This window comes from Hippocampus comes, unplaced genomic scaffold, assembly GCF_001891065.2.
Source record: "Hippocampus comes isolate QL1 unplaced genomic scaffold, H_comes_QL1_v1.1 scaffold237, whole genome shotgun sequence".
NCBI classification, from domain to species: Eukaryota; Metazoa; Chordata; class Actinopteri; order Syngnathiformes; family Syngnathidae; genus Hippocampus; species Hippocampus comes.
The window spans coordinates 1,144,473-1,166,535 of NW_017806159.1; the positions used below are offsets into that span (position 1 = coordinate 1,144,473).

At 42.2% G+C, this 22,063-nt stretch overlaps 3 protein-coding genes and 1 long non-coding RNA gene across 5 annotated transcripts; 2 read left to right on the plus strand and 2 right to left on the minus strand.

Annotated features, from left to right (window-relative positions):
• The first annotated feature begins 234 nt into the window (after positions 1–234).
• slc15a1a (solute carrier family 15 member 1a) lies at positions 235–9,499 on the plus strand. Its single transcript, XM_019895401.1, has 23 exons — positions 235–419; positions 486–532; positions 3,128–3,215; positions 3,312–3,453; positions 3,744–3,863; positions 3,945–4,044; positions 4,261–4,351; positions 4,549–4,632; positions 5,017–5,099; positions 5,199–5,285; positions 5,406–5,495; positions 5,792–5,836; positions 5,902–5,934; positions 6,032–6,120; positions 6,411–6,492; positions 6,627–6,746; positions 7,084–7,230; positions 7,309–7,355; positions 7,652–7,759; positions 7,848–7,959; positions 8,063–8,200; positions 8,644–8,751; positions 8,856–9,499. The coding sequence occupies exons 1-23, from the start codon at positions 413–415 to the stop codon at positions 9,081–9,083; spliced, it is 2,196 nt and encodes a 731-aa protein (XP_019750960.1). The 5' UTR covers positions 235–412; the 3' UTR covers positions 9,084–9,499.
• On the minus strand, positions 1,500–2,169 carry sdhaf3 (succinate dehydrogenase complex assembly factor 3). The gene is made up of 2 exons (XM_019895405.1): positions 2,066–2,169; positions 1,500–1,954 (listed from the first exon to the last, which is right to left on the minus strand). The coding sequence occupies exon 2, from the start codon at positions 1,941–1,943 to the stop codon at positions 1,575–1,577; it is 369 nt and encodes a 122-aa protein (XP_019750964.1). The 5' UTR covers positions 1,944–1,954; positions 2,066–2,169; the 3' UTR covers positions 1,500–1,574.
• LOC109531233 (uncharacterized) lies at positions 8,900–10,362 on the minus strand. 2 transcript variants are annotated; one of them, XR_002171135.1, is made up of 3 exons: positions 10,250–10,362; positions 9,828–9,883; positions 8,900–9,002 (listed from the first exon to the last, which is right to left on the minus strand). It is a non-coding gene; the product is annotated as an uncharacterized LOC109531233 (long non-coding RNA). The 2 variants fall into 2 exon arrangements; XR_002171136.1 differs by having other exon boundaries at positions 8,900–9,033.
• stk24a (serine/threonine kinase 24a (STE20 homolog, yeast)) lies at positions 10,281–21,376 on the plus strand. Its single transcript, XM_019895403.1, has 11 exons — positions 10,281–10,399; positions 13,294–13,524; positions 14,849–14,905; positions 15,020–15,128; positions 15,504–15,661; positions 16,595–16,780; positions 16,882–17,027; positions 17,092–17,227; positions 17,821–17,898; positions 17,985–18,121; positions 18,537–21,376. The coding sequence occupies exons 1-11, from the start codon at positions 10,358–10,360 to the stop codon at positions 18,568–18,570; spliced, it is 1,314 nt and encodes a 437-aa protein (XP_019750962.1). The 5' UTR covers positions 10,281–10,357; the 3' UTR covers positions 18,571–21,376.
• Positions 21,377–22,063: the final 687 nt, after the last annotated feature.

A 22,063-nucleotide genomic window follows, 5' to 3' on the forward strand; every position in this document is an offset into this window, starting at 1 on the left:
CAAGGGGGTCGTTTGAAGCTTTTACCATTTTAGTGTTCATCCCAATGAAATTGTCTTTTATATTTGGGCACCAGTGACTTTTTTTTTTTTTTGGTATTTAACACCAATCACAGTTCTGCTGTAAGCTGATGTTCCCCCGCTGCTTTTCTTGAAATAAAATACACTTAATTTCTCTGCGTGTGTGTGTGTGTGTGTGCGCGCGCGCGCGCGCACAAGTTGTCTTGTTAGGAATGTTTTTATGGAAGCGTCAGGGACTCGGTATCTGTATTATATTATGCTACCGCCCACCGTAAAACAAACTAGTCAGCAAGATGGGAGGATGTATGAATGTCTAGTAAGCATTAGCGAGGAAGAAACATTGTGATCACTCAAGTGTGAATGGTCTCCCAATTGAAAGCAGCTTGTTGACACGATGGCAGGTAAGTTTTGTCGAAGCCACGGTTATTATTCCATATCACCCTTAATTGTGTGTCTGTTATTTCTAGGCACAGATTTTAAGGAGCCAAAGAAAGGGAAGAAGAGTAAAGGAAAGGTAAAAAACACATTTATTACACCTCCATGTTGATAGCATAATGATGAATAAGCCTACAGCTGCTACTGAAATGAAGTGATTTAACCTAAAGCGATACAACAAATGTATGTGATCAACAAAGTGGGATGGAAAATAGAGTGAGCGATGCCACAAGCTATTCTTGCTGAATTGGGAGATTCACAACAATCAAGTTACCCATGAAAAAATTGTAGCAAGATAATCTATGATATCATTCCAAAGCTAGCTCAACAAAAATATACTTAGTTGGCTGGAGAACAAAAAGAACAACTGCACTTTAGAGTTTGGTACTTGTACTATTGGGGTATCATGAACCGTCAACATTTTAACTTGCAAAGATATTTGAGTAACACTCAGGATTAGTGGTTCGCATAATGAACAATAGATTCCTTTACAGAGGTTCCACAGCAGTTATTCAATACTTTTATTTTCACTTATGCAATTGTTTGGAGAACTACTTTGTAAATTTACATAACTTAATTATTTTTAACTGCCATGTACTGTACTGCAGTGCAAATTTTGGCTACTCCACCTACTGTATCTAAATTAGCGATTACATTTCTATTCTCTGGTATGTTGCATAATGTATGAACAATGAAGCTGTGGACGGCCATCTGAAGTTTATTGCACATGAACATGGAATATGAACCAGACAGCCCTACAACTTCATCGGACAATTTAAAGGTTAACAAATGATGAGCAAAGTCAGAAGTGAGGTAGACAAGTCAGTCCGAGGTCGGGCTCACCCATTGATTTTCAGAGGTGCAGAATAAATACATTTGGAAAAGCGTGTGAACTGGATGATAAATTAAGAATTATGTTTCAGCTATGCTGAAAGTAATGAGGACATCAACACCCTCGACTCTGGGGACAGTTCCTTACTTCCATGTGGATCATTGGGGCTCGACAGGAATAGCTATGCTATTACCTTTAGCAAACATGATCTGTATTTTCTTCACATCTATGATCAACTCCGAATCAAACTGCAGAACGGGCTCCCCGGGGGCACACGGGTTCTGTTGATTCATTTGTCCTCATGAATATTAAACTGATTATTAGGTTTGGTGGATTCAAGCAGGAGCTCGTACAGTTGTCCTATTTGCTCATCTTGGAAGTCTTTTAATTTCTCCACCGGGATGTTGATGCCGAATTTCAGAGAGCCGTTTTGGTCTCTGACTGATTCCAGAACTTGCGACTGCAGAGTGTCCTTGTAGTTTTCCCATTCTCTCATGAAGCTCTTCGCTTCTTCGGGCGAAGCGTTTTTGTGTCTTCTGAATTCGTCTTTCACGTAGTTGTCACCGAGGGCTCTCAAATGTATTGGCAGGAAGCGATGCAGCACGAGAATCCTTTTGTACAACGAAAAAACTTTCGAGGCCTGAGCGCCGGCAGCCATGGTTGATACACCTAAGAAAGATCATAAAGAAAATCTTTATTTAAAAAATAAAAAGGCCATGCTAGCAGCTGTGTTACTTAATGCAGCAAACAGTAAAATGCATCGGTTAAACGGATAGTTACTTAGCTCGTCCTTGTCTGCTGGACGGCGGACGTTACACTGACATTGCTTCCGTCAGTCAGCGGTCTCGAATCACACACGGAAACACCAAATCTCGCGATATTATGGAGAGTTAAAACGCCGCAGCATGTTCTCGACAGACAGAAGGAAAATTAACTGTGGGTTAATACAAACTCAATTGCCGTCAAAGCAGCTTTGCACAAGGACTCCACCTTTGGTTTATTTAGGAGAAACTATGTTTCCTGGGAAACGGGATTTAGTTCGTCAAGCAGTCATTTTGCTGCAGGGGAGTACTGTACACATGTCCTTTTTCACACTTTCACAAAATGGCCTTTTTATTTCATCATGACGTTAAAATTGTTTTGTAAAAACGTGTATTATTTTATAAATCTTGGAAAATAAAAAGTTATTTTAAAAAGTATGTCAGTGTTAGAACAAATATGAAATATAAAAAAAATAAAATTATAGTTAGATATTAAACATAAAACACGTCACCTAATTATATTGCCTTATTTTACCATTTAATGGCCATATTCTATATTTGTCTGTATTTTATTTTCAAAACTGTGTTTGTATTTATTTCATTTTGACTCTTAGGCTTCGACAGTCTGACAACCTGCACATCGGTCAAACTGGAGTTTGGAGGGTTACAAAACAAACATGCAACAGCATATTCATGCTAATGACAAGAATTGATGTTTGTTTAAAGGGGTGTGCTGTAAAAGCAGCAACATGAAAGAGTAGTAAAACGGAACAAGCCTTGAGGACTGAGATGCATGTGTTTGTCGGTATTTATTTCAACATTGTGTTTTTATTTATTCTTTTTTTGATTCTTTTTGGCTTCGATAGTCTGGCAACCTGCACATCGTGAAAACAAACTGGAGTTTTAAGGGTGACAAGATAAACATTGAGTAGGCATTTCATGCTCATGACATAAACTGATGTTAGTTGAAGCGGGTTGTGCTGTGAAGGAAGCAACAACATGAAAACAACCCGAAAGTTTTGAGACGGAACGAGGCTTGAGGATTGAGATGCATGTGATTGCTCCTTCTGCATTTGCGCAGGATGTAGCGGTATGTGGCTACCCGCTCAGCATATTTTTCATTGTGGTGAATGAGTTCTGCGAGAGGTTCTCCTACTATGGCATGCGAGGTGAGAATCGATGTCTTGTGCACGAGTCGCACATCCACAGCTAAGCTAAGGATACATTTGGGGAAATTGTTGTTGACTTTGCCTGCTTGTCCACAGCTGTCCTGGTGCTGTACTTTAAGTACTTCCTGCGCTGGGACGATGACATGTCCACCTCCATCTACCATACTTTTGTCGCCCTGTGCTACCTCACTCCTATTTTGGGCGCGATCGTGGCCGACTCCTGGCTGGGGAAATTTAAGTGAGTGGCAGCCTCAGCTTCTGTTGATTCACACTGAACGTATTTTAAGTCAACAGCGGAGTCGCGTAAACGTTTCATTCATTCATTCATTTTCCGAACCGCTTTATCGACAACGTTTCAAATGAACAAAATATAGTAGTTGTGGTCACAAGATTTTTTTAACGTATAAATGTAACACTTTTTAAAATATTTTTTAAAAAGGGCTATAATGATCATGTTGCTAGGGAACTTTTTTTTTTTTTTTTTGCATTAAAGATTGACATTATTGTGTTTGTACCTCCCTGCCCCAGAACCATCATCTACCTGTCCATCGTCTACACACTGGGTCAGGTGGCCATGGCTGTCAGCGCAATCCACGACATTACCGACACCGACAAAGACGGGACGCCCGATGACATGACCTTTCACGTGTGGGTTTCTGTCAATGATAATTTTTGAAAGTGAAGTGTGGGAAGTTGATGGCTTGTTTTGAACCATGCTTTTGTTGACAGTGTCATGTCAATGGTGGGCCTCTTCCTTATTGCTCTGGGCACTGGGGGCATCAAACCTTGCGTGGCTGCCTTTGGTGGGGACCAGTTCAGTGACAGCCAGGTGAGTACATTACCGTACTGTTTACTCATGATGTAGTTGAGGTAAGGAATAGGCATAGAAACAAATAAAAACAGACCGCCGAATGTTCAATGGCCTGAGCACTTCACATTTACCATGCTCCTTAGTAAAAGTACATTACAGCAATCGCCTTGGAGATTTCAATCAATTTGTTTTGAAAACCGAATCCTATATTTTTTTTAATACAACCCCCTGCAGGAGAAGCAAAGACGAACCTTTTTCTCTGTGTTTTACCTGTGCATCAACGGAGGCAGCCTCCTGTCAACCATTATCACTCCCATCCTGAGAGGTAAGAGAAAGCCGACCACAAGCAAGTTTGACACAGAAAATGGAGCCGCGCTGGGTTAGGTGCGACATTTTGAGGTTAAAAGTAGCATGCGGCAAAATAAAATGCTCTCAGTCACCACTGTTTTATATTTGATTTTTTTGTACAAACATCCCGTCGTCGGCCGTGATGAGATCTTTGCGTCTGTTTGTACGTGGCAGCTCAAGAATGTGGCATCCACACCAAGCAGAGTTGCTATCCCCTCGCTTTTGGAGTCCCCGCTGCTCTCATGGTGGTCGCGCTGGGTATGTATTTCTTAACTAGAAAGTTTTGTAAATAGAGACACGTTTTCCATGTAAATGCCCTAATTCGTTCCAAGCCGCTCCAGGAAACTGGAGGGGCTGCTGAATAGCAGCCCATACTGTATTTTTACCTTTCGTATCTTGAAATTTCTTTCGTAACAAGAGGCAATATTTTCCTGTTGAGACGTTTCCTAACTTGAAAATGTCGTATGAAGTGACGTTCGTAAGTAGAGGTACTTTAAACGGAACCATCCGTGAATCGTGTGGCACCCCCACGTATCGCAGGACATATCGAATCGGTTTTTAATGGAGAGCTTCTCACCTTTAATATATGGATACATGGATGTATAGACCGACTGATAATAACGTGTGATGTGACCAACGCAGTGGTGTTCATCGTCGGCAGTGGCATGTACTACAAAGCCGAGCCCCAAGGAAACATCATGATGGATGTTTGCCGATGCATCGGTGTAAGTTTATGGGTTTTTTTGTTTTGTTTTTTTTTGTGGATTTTTCTTCAAGTGTCCGTGCCTCCGTGACAATTTTTGTTTTGTTTGATTCGCTCTCAGTTTGCCATAAAAAACCGCTACAGGCACCGAAGCGGCAGATATCCCAAGAGGCAACACTGGATGGACTGGGCGGAGGAGAAGTATGACGTAAGTTTGGCTTCAATGGTCCCTATCAGCAAGTTTCATAACTAAGTGCTTATTTTGAAAATATTCTTCTCATCAGCAATGCTTTATATTTGTCTCTGATTCTTCCTTCCTTCCCTGTAGAAACTGCTTATCGCTCAAATCAAAATGGTGCTGAAGGTCCTCTTCCTCTACATTCCACTTCCAATGTTTTGGACTCTGTTTGACCAGAAGGTATTTGACTAAAAGCACTTGACTACACTGCGTGCACAATCATTAGCCAAGTTAATGTTTTTTTTGTTTTTTTTGACAAGTCATTCTGTTTTATCTTTCGTTTTTTTACCTTTCATCAAATTCAAAATGTTCCTAAAGCTCAAATCTGAAGTGAGGTGGGGGAAGAAAAAAAAGCAAAGAACTCAATTCAAATTCATGATAGGGTCAAAACACTCACTTGAGCACACAGTGTCGTTTAAATGTTGCACCATCCGATGGGTTACGGCCTTCCAAACACTTTTTTTTTCATTTTGAAGGGTTCCAGGTGGACTTTGCAGGCCACCACTATGGATGGAAACTTTGTAAGTTCACGACTTCATGGTGAAGCAAAAATGTGTGTGCGCTACTAAGCTGCGTGTGTCTGCAGGGAGCTCTCGTCATCCAGCCCGATCAAATGCAGGTAGGCCTGAAGTCAAGTCATCGTGTTGAATGAATCATTGCGTGAACGTGTGTGTGCGTGTTGCAGTGGCCTCACTCTGACTGTGTCATTTTAAAAGACTGTTAATCCCATCCTGATCTTGACCCTGGTGCCCATCATGGACAGTGTTATCTACCCTCTCATCAAAAAATGTGGCCTAAACTTCACGTGAGTAACACTTGAGGGTAACTAAAGATTTGCAGAGGTCTTCACCTACACTGCTTACAAATAAATTAGGGATATTGCCACTAGCAGGTTGCACTAGAGATACAGAGAGACTGGAAGATTCACAGAAAGATGCTCATATAGTGCCCTGGGCATTACTTACTGGCATTAAAAAAATGCATTTTTATAGGGATATCAAGTAAATCTGCATAGATTTAGGGATTTAATAGTACTGTATTAAGAAATAATAACTAGTTGTATTGAAATTATCACAATGGTATTTGTTTCATTAGGCCTCTGAAAAGAATGACCGTGGGGATGTTTCTGGCAGCGTTGGCCTTCGTCTGCGCTGCTCTGGTTCAGGTTGAAATTGACGTAAGTGGACGGTGAATTATTATGTGTTGACATTGTTTCAAATCTCAATGAGAGGCGGCTTATGTTTTGTGCCTTGTAAAAATAAAAAGTAGCACAACCAGTAAACTGACCTCTAATTTTATTTTATTTTTTAGAAATCATTGCCCACATTCCCATCAGCATCACAGAGTCAGTTGAAATTATTAAACATGGGGGCTGAGCCACTCAAAGTCAAACTGCCCGACAATGTGCAGCTGGAGCTTCCTCCAAATCAGGTATGCCAGTATCTCTTCAAAACTACAATGTATAATATTTATTCATACAGATGTAGAATCACTGTGTTTATTCTTATTTTGACCAAACGTATGTATGCTGGTAAGAATGTGTTTTAGGGTTTCCCCCAACACAACTCCCCAAACTTACTCAGTACGCCCCCTGGAAATTAAAAAAACATTGTTCCCTGACACCAGTTTGCCCCGTTAAGCTCACATTGGGTGCACATTCCGTAACAGGGCAAATGAAAAGTTCCACCGAACAGGAAGTCGGCCATCTTGAGTCAAAGCCGCCAATTTGAGCACATTCCAAGACTTTTTATATTTGTGTGTGTGGCAGGCCAGTGAGCAGTACTTGACATTTGGAGAGGAAGAAATCATTGTGTCCGTGGAGAGCCGCGTAGGAGTGACAAGAGCACTCTTTTTAACCAAGGGAGTGCGAGAGACACTTCTGCTTCCCGCAAACATCTCAAGCGAATGGCTGCTGGTGAGTTCTGTACAATTCAAATGCATCAAGACGCCTGTAGGGGGCGCAGCAAGTAAACAGTCACTTTGTGCTTCTCAGACTGAGGATGTGAAGGCCAAGCCGCAGCAAGGAAATAACGCTGTCAGGTGCATGACGTGTTATTATATGTATCCTTCCGTCCATTTTCTACAGCATTTTACTCAAGACCGCGTGAGAGCTGGAGGCTCTCCCAGCTGACCTTCGACAAACAGCCATTTATACTGGCATTCAGTTAAATGTTTCAGCGCTGGAGAATGATACCACAAATTAATTTCAAAATATACAATATTACACCACCATAGGAGGTGCTATAGAAAATGGATGGCTATTTGTCCATAGTTCATACATAGGACACTGAAAATCTACCATTTCATTGTGTGTTTGTTTTTTTTCTTAATTTCAGATTTATCAACGGAATGTTAACAGGAGTGAATGTGTCCATAGCTGGAGCAGAGCCCACTTTACTCGAGCCGGAATATTATTCAAACTATTCCCAGATTAAAACTGGAATGTAAGTACAGCAAAGGTTTACAGGCCATTGTCAACAGCCACCGTAATAATGACGCTAACGTACAAATGTATGATTTTGCAACTTTCAGCACCACGTTCACCATAAGGAGCGGGTCGGAGTCATGCGACTACAGGAGGGAGTTTGGATTCGGAAGTTCGTACACTTTTCTTATCCACAGCACGTTCAAGTTTGGCCCCTCTGTGAGTTTGCCACATGCATTGCCGGCAAATATGCTCACATGTATTCATTTTCAGTGTTTCATATTTTGATTTTTTTTTTTTTAACGTATTTATTTTTTGTTAGTGTCACGAGTCTATTAGCGCAGTCGAAGACATTAAGCCCAACTCGGTTCACATGGCCCTCCAGATCCCACAGTACTTCTTCATCACTGCGGGCGAAGTCATGTTTTCTGTCACAGGCCTGGAGTTCTCCTACTCACAGGTAAACCCGTACTGTATTAAACCACATATTCGTGTCTCGTCAATATTTTACAGTAACTGAGCCCTGCCACAGAGAGCAAAAATCTATCAGTAATTGACACTCCCCAAAAGGTTCATAGGGGCCTCTAGATGCTGCACGATGGCACCAATGCACTCTTTTTCTATTAGAAAGCCTTTTCCAATAGAAGCTTCTCCTTTTTTTCATCTGTGTTGCACATAGAGCATGTTTGACAATAAAAGCTGACTTGACTTCACGTCAACATAGTTTCACGGTACCAAGACGCAACAACTCAGGGCAGAAAGAGCACAAAGACAGAAAAGAGGCAAATTTTTCAGCAGAAGATATACTGTACACCATAGTTTTTGCACATTTTCAGCTATTATCTTCAAACGTGTATCATTTGTTGAGGTGTTTCTGCCTGTATTTAAATTTTTGTCTCAAAGGCGCCAAGTAACATGAAAGCAGTCCTACAAGCAGGCTGGTTGTTGACTGTGGCTATCGGCAACTTCATCGTTTTGATTGTGGCTGAGCTTGCCAAGATACCCGAACAGGTAAAAAAAAAAAAAAAAAAAAAAAAACAATTGCAGAAATAGCACCCACACCCAAATGTTGCAGTCATGTGGTGAGATAATAATTTTATTCCTCTTGTTTAAAGTGGGCGGAGTACGTCCTCTTCGCCTCGCTGCTGATCGCCGTCTGTTTCTTCTTCTCCATCATGGCGTACTTCTACACCTACATGGATCCCGCCGAAATTGAGGCCCAGTTCAAAAAGAATGTGGATGACGACAAGGATGACAGAGCCCTGAAACAGAAGATGAACTTTGCGAAAGACTCTGTTGAGAGTGATGATGAGAAAGATGAAAACAAACAAACTCAATTGTGAAAAAAAGAAAAGTGTGATGCCATGACGCCCCTGAGGCAATATGGCTAAATGTTTGAACTTATTTCAATTTTAAAATGCACTGTTCTACTTTTATAGTCTTGCTTAATTATGTAACATAATCAATCATTTTAGGGAATATTGTGTGATTGTTGATGAGAAAATGGGAGTACAGTACTGTATATTATTTTGTTTCTTGTAACAGTCCAACATAACTTTAATCCAACACATTATCAAATGTCATCTCATCATCTAAACATTTACCATTTATAATGAAGAAGGATCCTCACCACAGAACCATGAAAAAAAGCATGTCGCCACACAGATATGAACAGCAGAATTACAGTTACAGACAAGCGTGTTACTTGAAAAAAAATATATCATTTGCCGCTGTTAATAAAGATTTTATGATACCAACAGTTCGAGTCTTGTAAAACTACATTTAATTTAAGTATGGCAACCCGTTCGAGTATTTTGACATCTCGGGAGCAAAAGTCAAACTTGGAAAAAAAACCCCTCAAAGCACAGATAACTGAAAAATCTACTTCATGAAAGTAACGAAGTATTTGTTATTCGTTACTTCGCACTACTTCCGGTAAGACGGTCGTCCTGAACTGTCTTTCGAGTAAGGACAAAGAGCGTACTAGTGTAGCACATGGATAACGAATATATGCTCAAACCGTTTTCCCCAAATGACACTATCATGAACTTTTGTCACCATTTGTGTTCTTCTGTGACGCGACCGACCTGGGCTGACGTCATCCGCACACCGCACTGTTCTTCGCTACGATTGGCTGCGCCCACTAAATGAAAATGACATTAACAAAGATGGCGCCGGGAGAGCTCGAAAAGCGTTGAGAGCAACAAACGATACAACTACATAACAGTGCATGTCCGGAAATTGTTTGGGAATATTTCGTGGCCGGGACTCTGCTTTGATAACGGGATGATTTCGCGTAAATTTCGAACCCCCGAGCAGGACTTGTGAGATTGAATTGAGGCGCAAACGAACTGTTTGCCAACTAGCAGTTGAAGTAGCTTAGCGTCGCGAGCGTTAGCTCACTGCGGAAGGCAAGGGGGGGACGCGGTTCGAAGTACAAGGCGACACAAGTCGAGCCTTAGCTTGTAAACCAAACAACTTTTGCTTCCGACACCGTGACCAGCCTCACCAGGACTGCAGTGCGGACCGCGTCGTCTAAAACAGAGGTCGATAAAGCGACCACATCGCCGAAGAGGAAACGAGGTGGGGAAGCCGTCCTCTTAGCTGACCTGACGCCATGGCTCACTCCCCGATACAAAGTGGGCTTCCGGGGATTCAGGTAAACTCCATACAACGAACGCAGAAACAATATTTTCATGAATTTCTCACTGCTCGTGCGTTTCCTCTCTCGTGTCACTACTAACCTGCAACTATATCTCGACTTAATCTTACAGCTCTGTACACTTGTTAGGTTTACAACTAAATTGACTCAAAAGAATGTCATGTCATGTCATTTCATCAGAACTTCTCTAAACATTTTTTTACACAACCTCTTTTTTTGGTTGCCCAAGTCAACGCAGCAACAGTACACTTTGCGGGTAAAAAGATTAGGAGCTGTTATGTTCAATAGCAATACTCTAAACGTGGTTGTGTTTTTTTGAAAAATAGGAATCAAGTTGGCTGTCTTCCATTTGTGTAGCTTGCCGTCATCTGAATATTCTGAGCGCTTCCACGGACATAAAGATAATAACATTTTAACAATTGAAAATGTTGTTTGTATTGTGAGTAAAGGTAAAAATAACTTCCTGTTACCTCAAGATGACATATAGCTACTGGTAGTCTGTTATGCATTTGCAGGTTGAACAAAATGAGTTAATTCTGAACCTGTCTTCCTCATAAGAAGTAATGGCAAGTAGAAAAAGAACTTGTTTTCGGACTTAAAACCATTATCAACTCTATAGGTGAGGTAAAATAAAATCTTGATGATCTTTGTTCAGGCAACTTTAAAAATCAGTGAGTCATCATCAGAAGACTGTCCATTAAACTGTGAGCCCTCTGACGTGATTGGGTGGGGGGGGCATTTAAGTGGAAAGTGACTTGTCTGTGTGTTCTGTGCTTTTTATCATTCTGAAGTCACAAATAAAAAGTATATTTAAAACTAGGGCCAGAACGATTGGCAGATACAAAAAATACAGGTTGCTGATTATTTTTAAAATATACATATAATGCATAAAATGACAATGGACTATAGTTAAAATATGCACCAAAACTTATGGATGTGGTAATTTACCCCAGTACAAAAAAATCAGACTCTGAGAGTATACGCGTATAGAACACCTCTATACTGACACTGAAACCCCAAAGCATTTGTAAAAGCAGTAGAATCATAGTTGCTTCAACAATGTACTTCAAATTCCTTGAATTTTTGTGATTTTTAAAATAATTTAGGGAACCACTGGAGGATCCTAAATACATTTTCCCAATTGATAAAAATAAAAAAAATGGAAAATTTGACACAGCAGTTCCGCTATTAAACAAAAATAGTGATCCTCGCAGCTGAAAAGATTTGTATCCTTGTTGAACGTTTTTCACTGAAGAAATTTTTTTTGTCAAAAACCAGACGTGAGAAACCAACGCACTTCTCTTTTTGTTTGGAGCGTTCGTAACTGCGTCGGTTAAAAGCTAAGCTGAGGACCACACGTGTGTAGCAAGCCTACCAAGGCCAACCAGATACTGTTTTTTAATGGTGAGGTATCGCAGTACTTTGTTCTTTTTTTTTTCACACCGGTACCGCACTCGACCCCAGACGCAAACATGTCAAGAGGTGGTAGACATGGAATGGAAGGATTTCTGTAATTGGAAAGCCTCTCTGAAGTATGACAGCGAAGCAAATAGCCATGCCGACACACCACAAGTAGTTTTGGAAAACGCGACCCGCCGCCACAGGTTCCGATAACCGTGGCATCGTAATGTAGCGAATCACGAGCTGTTAGTGGCGAGGGGTGTGGCCTTTGGATGGCATAACGCGATTTGTTTGCGGTGCACGCGGGCGAGCGTCTAACAAAAGCTTTTAGTCAGTGGCCGTAAACGTGCTGACAGCAACGATGGTGAGTACGTTCCCACCGTGCGTACTCTGCTCCCACAGCGCACTTGTTGTTTTTGCGGAGAATGAGCTCCACATTGTTTTCACCTGGATGACCGAGCGCAGCGATGTTTGGATAGTTTTTTGCTTGTGTTCTTTCCGCGGCGTGTTATTCCATGCCGACCAACCTCTTTGTTGCAAAGTCCCATCGCTATCAAATTGAGTAGCCCCCCCACCGGTTCCCTACCGCCCGGCATTCCCTACCATGCATTAGCTCTTTTACAGGAAACTGTCCTCCCGGGATGGACGCTCATCAGGAATTTGTGAGCTTACACATTACCGTCATAGGGCTGGGATACCTGCTACGTTGAGCATCGGATGTGTATTGAACATCAGTTTATATTTCTGCTTTGGAGGGAAAAGAAACGTAAGCGATATCCGATGCAGTGTCACGCTAAAATCAAAACGTTTTCATTTATATGTATCTGTGCTAAAATGTTTGGCTTGATTGTGTCGTGTGAAAGGAAATGGCAGCGCCTCACTTCAGGACCACTCTGACGCTCTACGGCACAGATTTCAAAGTTAAGGCCTGGGGGCCAGATCCGGCCCGCCGCGTCATTTAATGTGGCCCGCCAAAAGAAAATCATGTGTGTCAACTTGCATGATCCTTGCTAAGATCTCTATCAAAATGTCAAATTGTCATGTAAAATAAATGATGAGATTTTGTTACCCTGTTTACACTCACTTCAACAATAATTGACTCTTGTAGTTGACTGATTTCAAAACGAGTAATACATTAAATTTGGTGTGTACAAGTAGTAATGCGATGTGACAAAAACATTTTTTTGTTTCACTGTCGGCACTCTGAAGGAAGTCGTAACTCCAAAGTGGCCCGCGACAAAAATTAGTTTGACACCCCTGCTCTACGGGGAAATAAGCCATTTGAGTCAATAGATCCCGCACACGCTGACCTTCTGAATGATATTTTGTGTTACACTGATTTTTCAACTCTTTTACACCACCGTGGAAGCTTGGCATTGGTCTCGATGCTTCAGTCAAGCATGAGAAAATCAACAGAATCAGATTGGGCCAAGTTATGATGTTTGAATTTGTTGTCCTCGTCTCACGCGAAGTGTTCCCTGTCCCCTCAGAACCTCAAAGCCGATCCAGAGGAGCTTTTCACCAAGCTGGAGAGGATAGGCAAAGGTTCCTTCGGGGAGGTGTTTAAAGGCATCGACAATCGCACTCAGAAGGTGGTGGCCATTAAAATAATTGACCTGGAAGAAGCCGAGGATGAGATTGAGGACATCCAACAGGAAATCACAGTTCTCAGCCAGTGTGACAGTCCTTTTATCACCAAGTACTTTGGATCCTATCTCAAGGTGAGCTCATGCGGGAACATCCTGTATTGAACTCGGAGTGCGCCGTGCCCTTCCTTAATGTCTCATAAATATTGCAGTCGGTGTGGTTTAGCGGGCACGTCCTTCAGTAATTCAAGCGGTCGGACGCGTGTACGTCTGGAGATAAAATGAACCAGGTTGTCAAATAAAGTTGAAAATGTCAGTATTTGTTTCCACCCGCAAATGTCTCGAAAAATCTTGGCCTTACGTTTCCATTCGAGGAGAGGAAAATTTTGGCGTTTCGGTCATCTCTCGTTAGCTGCGCTGACAACAAAGGGCCAGTTGTGAATTGTAAATATTTTGTTCTCGTTATGGTAAGTTCTCACATTGTGCGATTTATGCTTACAGCGCCTCTAATAGCATTTAGTGTGGTACTTAAGGGGAACACGGAGAGTAACGGCAGTCCATTATGTCAATTATTCCTCTGGCTGAAAGAGAGAATTGTTGTTGTTGTTTTTTTTGCACTTTGGCTTGTCTGATGTTGATTGATTAATTGATTGGTGTCATAGTGCACTTAATGATTATCCCAACCAAAAGAGCTGTGGAATGAAAAAAAAATCACATTCACATGCATTGGCTAACGGTTGGATTTAGGTTCCTTATCAGTACGGCTGGAAATCCTTTGTCACAATAAATATACACAGTACACCCATCGTAAAAGTTTGCATAACTTCTATTGGCAGAGTCCTACAATATGTGTCTGTAAATTTCCTTATACAGTGGTACCTCGACTTACGAACGTGTCTTCATACGAACTGTTCAAGTTGCGAAACGTCTCAACAGGAAAATGTTGCCTCTAGGTATGAAAGAAATGTCAAGATACGAAAGGTAAAAATACAGTATGGGCTGCTACTTGCAGCTCCGCGTTTCCTGAACGCAACATACTTATCGCTGCTCTGCCATTGGCTATTACAGAGCATCATCCTGGCATCCCATTGGCTAAGAGGGACTTCTGTCGAATGTATCTATGTGCGTAGAGAGATAGAGATGCGTCGATGCAGCGGCCTCATCATTCGCCCCTCAGGCCATGTGGCGTTCCAATTTTGTTTTACGTCAATGTGAATCACCCAGAAAAAGTTGGGCGATCGCTCACTATGCTGATGTTTGCCTTAGACATTTTCGAAGGATTGGTAAAAGCCGACAAAAGCAAACGTCCTGAATCACTTCTTTACAAAACACCAGGCAAAAACCACTTTTGAGAGAGAACATGAACTAAAGAGGGCAAAAAACAATGAGGATGCAGTTAAAAGTGAACCCCCCCGATGTTTCTTTCGAGAACACTCAGAATGCCTCTCGTTTTTTTCAGGGAACAAAATTATGGATTATTATGGAATATCTGGGCGGAGGGTCTGCTCTTGATTTGGTAAGTGGACCAAATCACTCATCAACAAAGATCATTTCATGCGCTTTATTTGTTTTTATTTCCAAATGTCAACTCATGGAGGCCGAGTCTCAAATGACTGAATGCGTTTTGCAGTTGGAACCGGGCTCCCTGGATGAGACGCAGATTGCCACCATTTTGAGAGAAATCCTGAAGGGGCTCGAATATCTGCACTCCGAAAAGAAAATCCACAGAGATATCAAAGGTGAGAGAGCAAAGCGGGTGACGTTAATGCCGGTGATGAACGCAAACCATGCCTCTCCGTATCTCCAAAAAAGACGACATGAAACATGATTTTATTCAAAATGGTCAAAAGGTAAAGAAGAACGCGAGGAATATAAACAGAAACCTTCTGTTGTCACCTCATGTCTTGTGATGAACATGCGCACAACTCTTGGCAGTCACGTCAGTGCCGACGCTAGTGCTAGCACAAGAAATGTGGACTGTATCATCGTACTGAGTTAAGCATTAAAAGTTGAGCACCATTCATGGAAAGACGAATTCTCCTTTGCATGAAGTTCAGTTTGTGGAATAAAAAGCAGCTCGGGTAAAAAAATAATAATTGTCTTGACATTTGCAGCTGCCAATGTGTTGCTGTCGGAACAAGGAGACGTGAAACTGGCAGACTTTGGCGTGGCGGGCCAGCTGACGGACACGCAGATAAAAAGGAACACGTTTGTGGGTACTCCTTTCTGGATGGCGCCTGAAGTCATAAAACAGTCGGCGTACGACTCAAAGGTCAGAATGATGATTGTTGTGTGTGTGTGTATATAGCAGAAAGTGACAAATGTGCGGAGGGGGGAGGCAAGAGATTTAGATTTTACACAAATACAACTGAGAACATTCATAAGTAAAACTACGCAATGGCCAAACTCCTGTCCCGATGCTGACGTGAAGACAAACCAGCCATGTTCTGAAAGTCAGTCAATAGGCCACGCCCCTTCCAAGGCACACAATACAATATCTCTCGGTTGTCCTCACGTACAGCAATTACACTTAATTAAGGCAGTTGTATTAATTTACATTCTCTTTCTGTCATTTTTTAAATACAATTTCGTGTCATTTTCTTTATGATAAACAGCCGGGTTGTTGTCTGTGGGGCTGGAATGCGTTAATGGCCTTCCAATGAGCAATATTGATTGGACATAAAAGTTGAGATATGACCTTGGTCACGGAAACGAATGCATCTCACAAGTCAAGGTGCGGCTGTTCGGTGGGTCTCCGCTCATTGCAGCCGGCCTGCGAATAATGAAAACCCACGTCTTAATTGACCCCCATGATAAATGTATAATTCATTCATGATAATTGAGGCTAAGCAGTGCCGGAGGTGAATGGGTGATTAATTATTCACCGGCGCGTATTATAGATCATTTTGTCACTTTTAGTCGTCCATACAAAAGTGGTGACTGATTGAGCAAACGAAACCCTGGTCATGATTTAAATAGAAAAAAATGGAATTGTTATTTTATCCTTTTGCCTTTTTTCATCTAAATGGCCCCATTTTTGGATTTATGTGTGAGTCAGCGTCCTTTGTCATTTTCCGACGGTACATGACGCGCCGTCCTCAAATAAACGAAACCCGCGCCACTCCAGCCGACCTCTTTTCGCGTCGGTGCCTCATCCTTTAAATGGCCCTCGTTTATTCTCGTCGTCGCGTCTTTGCCCGCGCAGGCAGACATCTGGTCGCTGGGAATCACGGCGATCGAGCTGGCGAAAGGGGAGCCGCCCCACTCGGAGCTCCATCCCATGAAGGTCTTGTTCCTCATCCCAAAGAATAATCCGCCCACGCTGGAGGGAAACTACAGTAAACCACTTAAAGAGTTTGTGGAAGCCTGTTTGAATAAAGAGCCCAGTTTTGTAAGTTGGCAAGTTTTCCCGCCGCCGACGCGTTGGACTCTCGATTAGTCTCATAGGCTAATTTTCATGCGTTTCCCGTTTTTTTTTTTTTTTTTTTGTAGAGGCCGACTGCCAAAGAGCTGCTGAAGCACAAGTTGATTGTACGGCACGCCAAAAAGACCTCCTATCTGACGGAGTTGATCGACCGGTACAAGAGGTGGAAAGCGGAGCAGTCGCGAGACGAGTCCAGCTCCGAGGAGTCCGACGAGTGAGTTAGTCGCGGTCACACGAGGACGCAAGGCCAAAACCGACCGGGCTGTTTTTTGTTGCAGGGAGACGCAAGGACAAGCGTCGGGAGGAGACGCCGCCGCCAATGATGACTGGATCTTCAACACCATCAGGGAGAAGGACTTGAAGAAGGTGCAGCACAACGGGGCCGTGCAGCCTGCCGAGTTGAAAATCGAACCGGTAAGAACATTTTGAGAACATTTATGGAAAGTTTGGGGGCGGGGGATTTGTAAATAATCTCAATTGGAAGATTTATGGAGATCTGCCGTGCCCTGCCGTGAATCGCGACAGTGGTCCTTGAGGGCCGAAGCTGGGCAGGCCTGGTCTAAATGAAACTTAGTTGGTGAGGTGGCTTATTTTTCAACTGATTTGGGATCGGGTGAAAGATGATATCTCGTTGTTTTCGTCAAGGTTATTCCAAATTATACAGTGAGTCAAAAGAGTACCGTATTTTCCGCACTATAAGGCGCACCTAAAAGCTGTATTGTATTATATTGCATTCCCTTGAGTGTGGCTCCATCTAGTCGATGCATAACGCAACCTCAGCCATTATTGTAGCTTCTATTCTATGCGTCTTATCATGCGGTGCGCCCTATTTATGAAAACAGTTTTAAAATAGGCCAGTCATCGAAGGTGCGCCTTATACTCCGAAGCGCCTTATAGTGCGGAAAATACGGTAAGGTGATTCCACTTTGGTTTATTCCACCTGTTAATTCTCTCCAACTTTTACCGCGCCATTGAAAACCTCATTCTCATAAGCGGATGATTTTTAGGTTTTACAGGAGCAGGAGAGTCCAAAGAGGCCTCTGTCACAGAGCTTATCATCCATCTTCTCGCCGTTGTTTTCGGAGGTAATTAACAACACTTCGACACGGAGCCATTTGAAATCAAAACATACACGACCGGTGGCCAACTAAATACTCTGCTGTGACTGCAGCTGAAAGCCAAAGGCGAGACCAGCAATGGCAAGCCGGAGGCTGCGGAGGCCCTGCAGGAGGCCATTTTAGTGGCCGAAGACATACATCCGGGTGTGTGCGACTCGCTGGTGGCCGAACTACTGCAGAGACTTCAGAGGTAACTCACGCACACGCACACCGTGCCGGAACGTTCTGACAATTGTACATTTCTTATCCTCAAAGCTGCGAAAATCAGACTTGAATTTTGATATCTGCACCGCAAATGTTCTCAAAGCTACGTTACAAGTAGATTAGATCTTTTTTTCTTTTTTTTTTTTCTTTTTTTTTTTTTTTTTTTTTTTTACAACCCATTCAGAAATAATTAAGCCAAAAATTAAATGGATATTTGTATATGTGTATATTAAAATGTATTGTTTGTTAAAAAAATATACATGGGCAGAGGAACCGAGCGGGGTGTCACATATTAAATCGCAGTGTAAAAAAGTTAAATTCAGGCCAAGTTTTCAAATGTTAAAAAGTGTCTATAGTTTTGAAGTGACGAAATATGTCCCCGATTTTGTCATCCACGTCAGGTTTTCTGTGCCTCAGACTGCTGCCACTCATTGAGAAAAAAAAAAGCACAATTGAGCACCTCGGTGTGGACGTATTGATGAAGACTTGCAAGCCGTCATAGGATTTGTGCTCCATCACTCATTAGCCTGCCGGTGCACGCGCACGCCGCTAGAAGCCCCCCCTGTCCTCCCCCCTCGAGGGCGGGAGAGTGGACTTAAGCCATCGTCTCTCTCTCTCTCTCGAGCTCTTATTTTGGAGGTGTGCGTGTGTGCGTGTGTGTGTGTGAGTGTGCACGCGTGCGCGAAAGCGTTCTTTTGAAAACTCAGGTATCCTGCTTTTTAAGGTCCTCTGGGGGAGGTCAAATGAGCTCGACAGGAAGGTTGTACAAACTTGTAAATAAGCACATTTCTACGGATTCAAGAACAAAATAATAACGGTCATAATAATCATCATCATAATAATGTGGTTGTACAAATGGCCAAACGCACACTGTAGATAATATTGGCGGTGAGGTAAATATTTTGGAAAATAGAAAGGGCCACACGTGAGATTGCCTCCTGAGAGTAGACCACGCTTTGATTTGCGCGGCTTCTGCATTTGTACATTTAAAGTCCGTCATTTCACACCAGGTCATAGCAAACGTCCTTTCTGGATCATTCACGCTCGGCAGCCCCCCGCTCCCCAAAATGCGCGTGGATCACGATATAAAAATGTTGTAATTTTTTTTTTTTTTTTTTTAATTGATTGTCAGTCTGGCATACATTGTCGACAAAGGGCTTTTTGAATTGCCATCTGTTCAAGTTCATTGCTGTCCCGTGTGTTTTGGTCGTTAGTTTTACACTGTGCGATATTCGGGTGCGTGTCAAGAAATTTGAATATCGTCCACGGATGAATTGAGTTCCCCGACGATATTCACAATTCATTGAGACACACTTTCATGCAAGTAAGCATAGCCAAATTTGTCATCTTGGTGCTGATCGGAAAAAGTGCGAGAATCCCCGCCTTCGGCTGTATGAAAGAAGCGCACTTGAATTTGGAATATGGTTCCACATGATGCGCCGGCTTATACAGGATGATCACCGAATTGCATTTGGAATGATCTCGGTCCTTTTTAAAAATCAGCCGCTTGTGCGGGGGCTTCGCTTTTTCCTCTCGTCTCGTAGGCGACGATGCGATGCGTTGTGCGTAGACTTCTTTCAAGACAGTTGTTTGCCCGCCTTTTTGCCACATGACCGACTTGGGATCTTTTCTCCCGGCGTGGTACAGCGCGCTCGATTTTGCGACTAGTCACACCGTCTTCCTCTGATTGCACGAACGTCCGAGTTGAAAGAAATGCCTTTTGGGTGGCCATACAAAACACACAGGAATGAGCAGGAGGCGGGACTGTGGAAAAGCGAAGGGCATGACTTGAGATCACGTCAAGTGCAGTGAAGAAGAAATTAGCTCTACGGGGGTCCAACCAACAACCAAATTGATACCCATTGTCCATTGTTTTAAAAATTAATAACCCATCCTCAGATTTTTTTTTCCAATACAGGAAAGAAACATTTCTCTTTAATTCAAATTTTCTGAGTTTCAGCAAAAAAAAAAAAAAAAAAAAATTCATTTTCTCCAACACGCCATGTCTGATTTCTGAACATACTGCATTAAAATTTCTTGAGGTAAACACCACCTGAAACACTGACGGCAACTCCAGATTGCTCGTTTTGATCCCGAATGTGAAGATGTGCCCAGTCCAGGGGCGGATCTATTCTCGTGGGATACAGGGCCAAAATCACCCCCGAAATCCCCCAAAATCCCAATACTACTTGCCTTATCACCTTTTAACAGAAAGCTGCAAGGAGCAGTTTTCAAACAGATAATTATCGCTTGATTGCTTTCAGTGTGTTTCGGAAATGAAAGATTAAGAATTTCAATTTTTTTTTTTTTTTTGTTCTCGTTAAATTTGGACCCCCGCTGGATTAAGCGAGTTATCAACTAGCAGTGGTTGAGCGCGTGGGGACAGTGCAGCAGTAGGACACCCGGTGGTCAGTCCGTGCCACGTATGCGTTGTAGCACACGTCCAGCAGGACGCCATCCGTGTTGATTGTTGACTTGAATCATCCTGGGACAATGCGATGTGAATGTTTGGGGGGCGGAGGGGCATATTTGAAATGCTCAAATCGAAATCCCATTGAGGATGCTTTGCTGGATGCTCTGCCTTTTTTTTTTTTTTGCCACATGTTTTTGCATAGACTGAATTAAGTCCTCAAAATCAAATATTTACAGTCGACTGACTAGCCTGGCTGCTGTGTGATTTGTTTTCCGGTGGTGGTCCAAACGCACCGCCGTTCACGTTTTATTTCCCTGCTCCACAGTGAATCGTGCCATGTGACAACTCATTTCAACAAACTCCGTTATGCTTTGCACCTTTTACATTTTCAAAATAGACTCATTTTCATGTGTATTTTTATTTTCGTGTGTTGCACTTTGATTTTTATTCGGTTGCTATATTGTGGTACTTATCGAGGTTAAAAAAAAATGTTCTGTCACGCTTACGCCGCCTTTATTATTATTTCGCGTCCCATTTCGTGTGTGTGTTATGGCAATAAAGTACGGCGTGACGGCCAGGATGAATAATGTCTTAGCACAACTATATTCTTCTTTCAAACTATTTTTATAACCCCAGAGGAGCAGTATTATTTAATAGCGCTAGTAAAGTTAAAGTCTGGTGATGTGTCCTAAAGAATCGGTAAACACTGGAAAGCAAATGTACATTTTATGTGACGACTCCACTTGACGTTTGTTCATTCGACGCAGTGCTGTTGGGATTATTGGACGATGTCAAATGATGATGACAGAAATAAAAATCTAGCACAGATCTTTTGCATTTTTTGTCATTCCTTGAAATGATGACCTCAAGTTCAGTTTGCCACGCTGTCCTTTCAGTATTTGTTTACTGACCAAAAGTATAAACACGGCGCTTTGGGCTCACATGTTTCATGAGCTGACCTCAAAGTTTCAAGACATCCTGTTCACTCACTTTTCACAAACGTGTATAAAGTCTGTCAGTGAGCGCTTCTCCTTTGCCCCGCATATATAAATTAGATTTTGTACAGCACAAGGGGGAAGTGGGTGGGGGGAAAAAAAAAAAAAAACGATGCTTCTTTGTGTCATCAAATACCTCACAGCAAGTTTTATTTATACATCCAAAAACAAAAGATCAAATTTGTCACACTATATACAGATATTACATACAGTGTTTGTACACATATTACATAACTTGTACACAAGAAAAATAGACATAAAAATGTAAACCTTTTGTATCCAAAAAAATACCTTAGACAAATAAACAAAGGACCGTTAACAAAAGGTGACTAGATTTGAGCTCGCCCTCGCTTTCAAAAACCATAAAACGGTTACATTCAATGGATATGGAATTTGTCAGCCATCTCTTAATACACAAGCAGTTAACGTGCCTACGAGCCCTGTTCGTTTTGTTCTACATCATGTCGGAAGAGTGGGGCGCAGCGACTACTCATGCTCTAAATGTGGATACAGCAGTATT

What these genes read in the sequence shown, in the direction of transcription:
- sdhaf3 (XM_019895405.1), bottom strand. Translation starts at nt 1,943, where the DNA reads ATGGCTGCCGGCGCTCAGGCCTCGAAAGTTTTTTCGTTGTACAAAAGG.
- slc15a1a (XM_019895401.1), top strand. An exon ending in GATGACATGACCTTTCACGT is followed by an intron (nt 3,864 to 3,944) that starts GTGGGTTTCTGT and finishes TTTTGTTGACAG; the next exon opens with TGTCATGTCAATGGTGGGCC. An exon ending in AAATGTGGCCTAAACTTCAC is followed by an intron (nt 6,121 to 6,410) that starts GTGAGTAACACT and finishes TTGTTTCATTAG; the next exon opens with GCCTCTGAAAAGAATGACCG.
- stk24a (XM_019895403.1), top strand. Translation starts at nt 10,358, where the DNA reads ATGGCTCACTCCCCGATACAAAGTGGGCTTCCGGGGATTCAG. An exon ending in TGAATAAAGAGCCCAGTTTT is followed by an intron (nt 16,781 to 16,881) that starts GTAAGTTGGCAA and finishes TTTTTTTTGTAG; the next exon opens with AGGCCGACTGCCAAAGAGCT. An exon ending in CTACTGCAGAGACTTCAGAG is followed by an intron (nt 18,122 to 18,536) that starts GTAACTCACGCA and finishes CATCCACGTCAG; the next exon opens with GTTTTCTGTGCCTCAGACTG.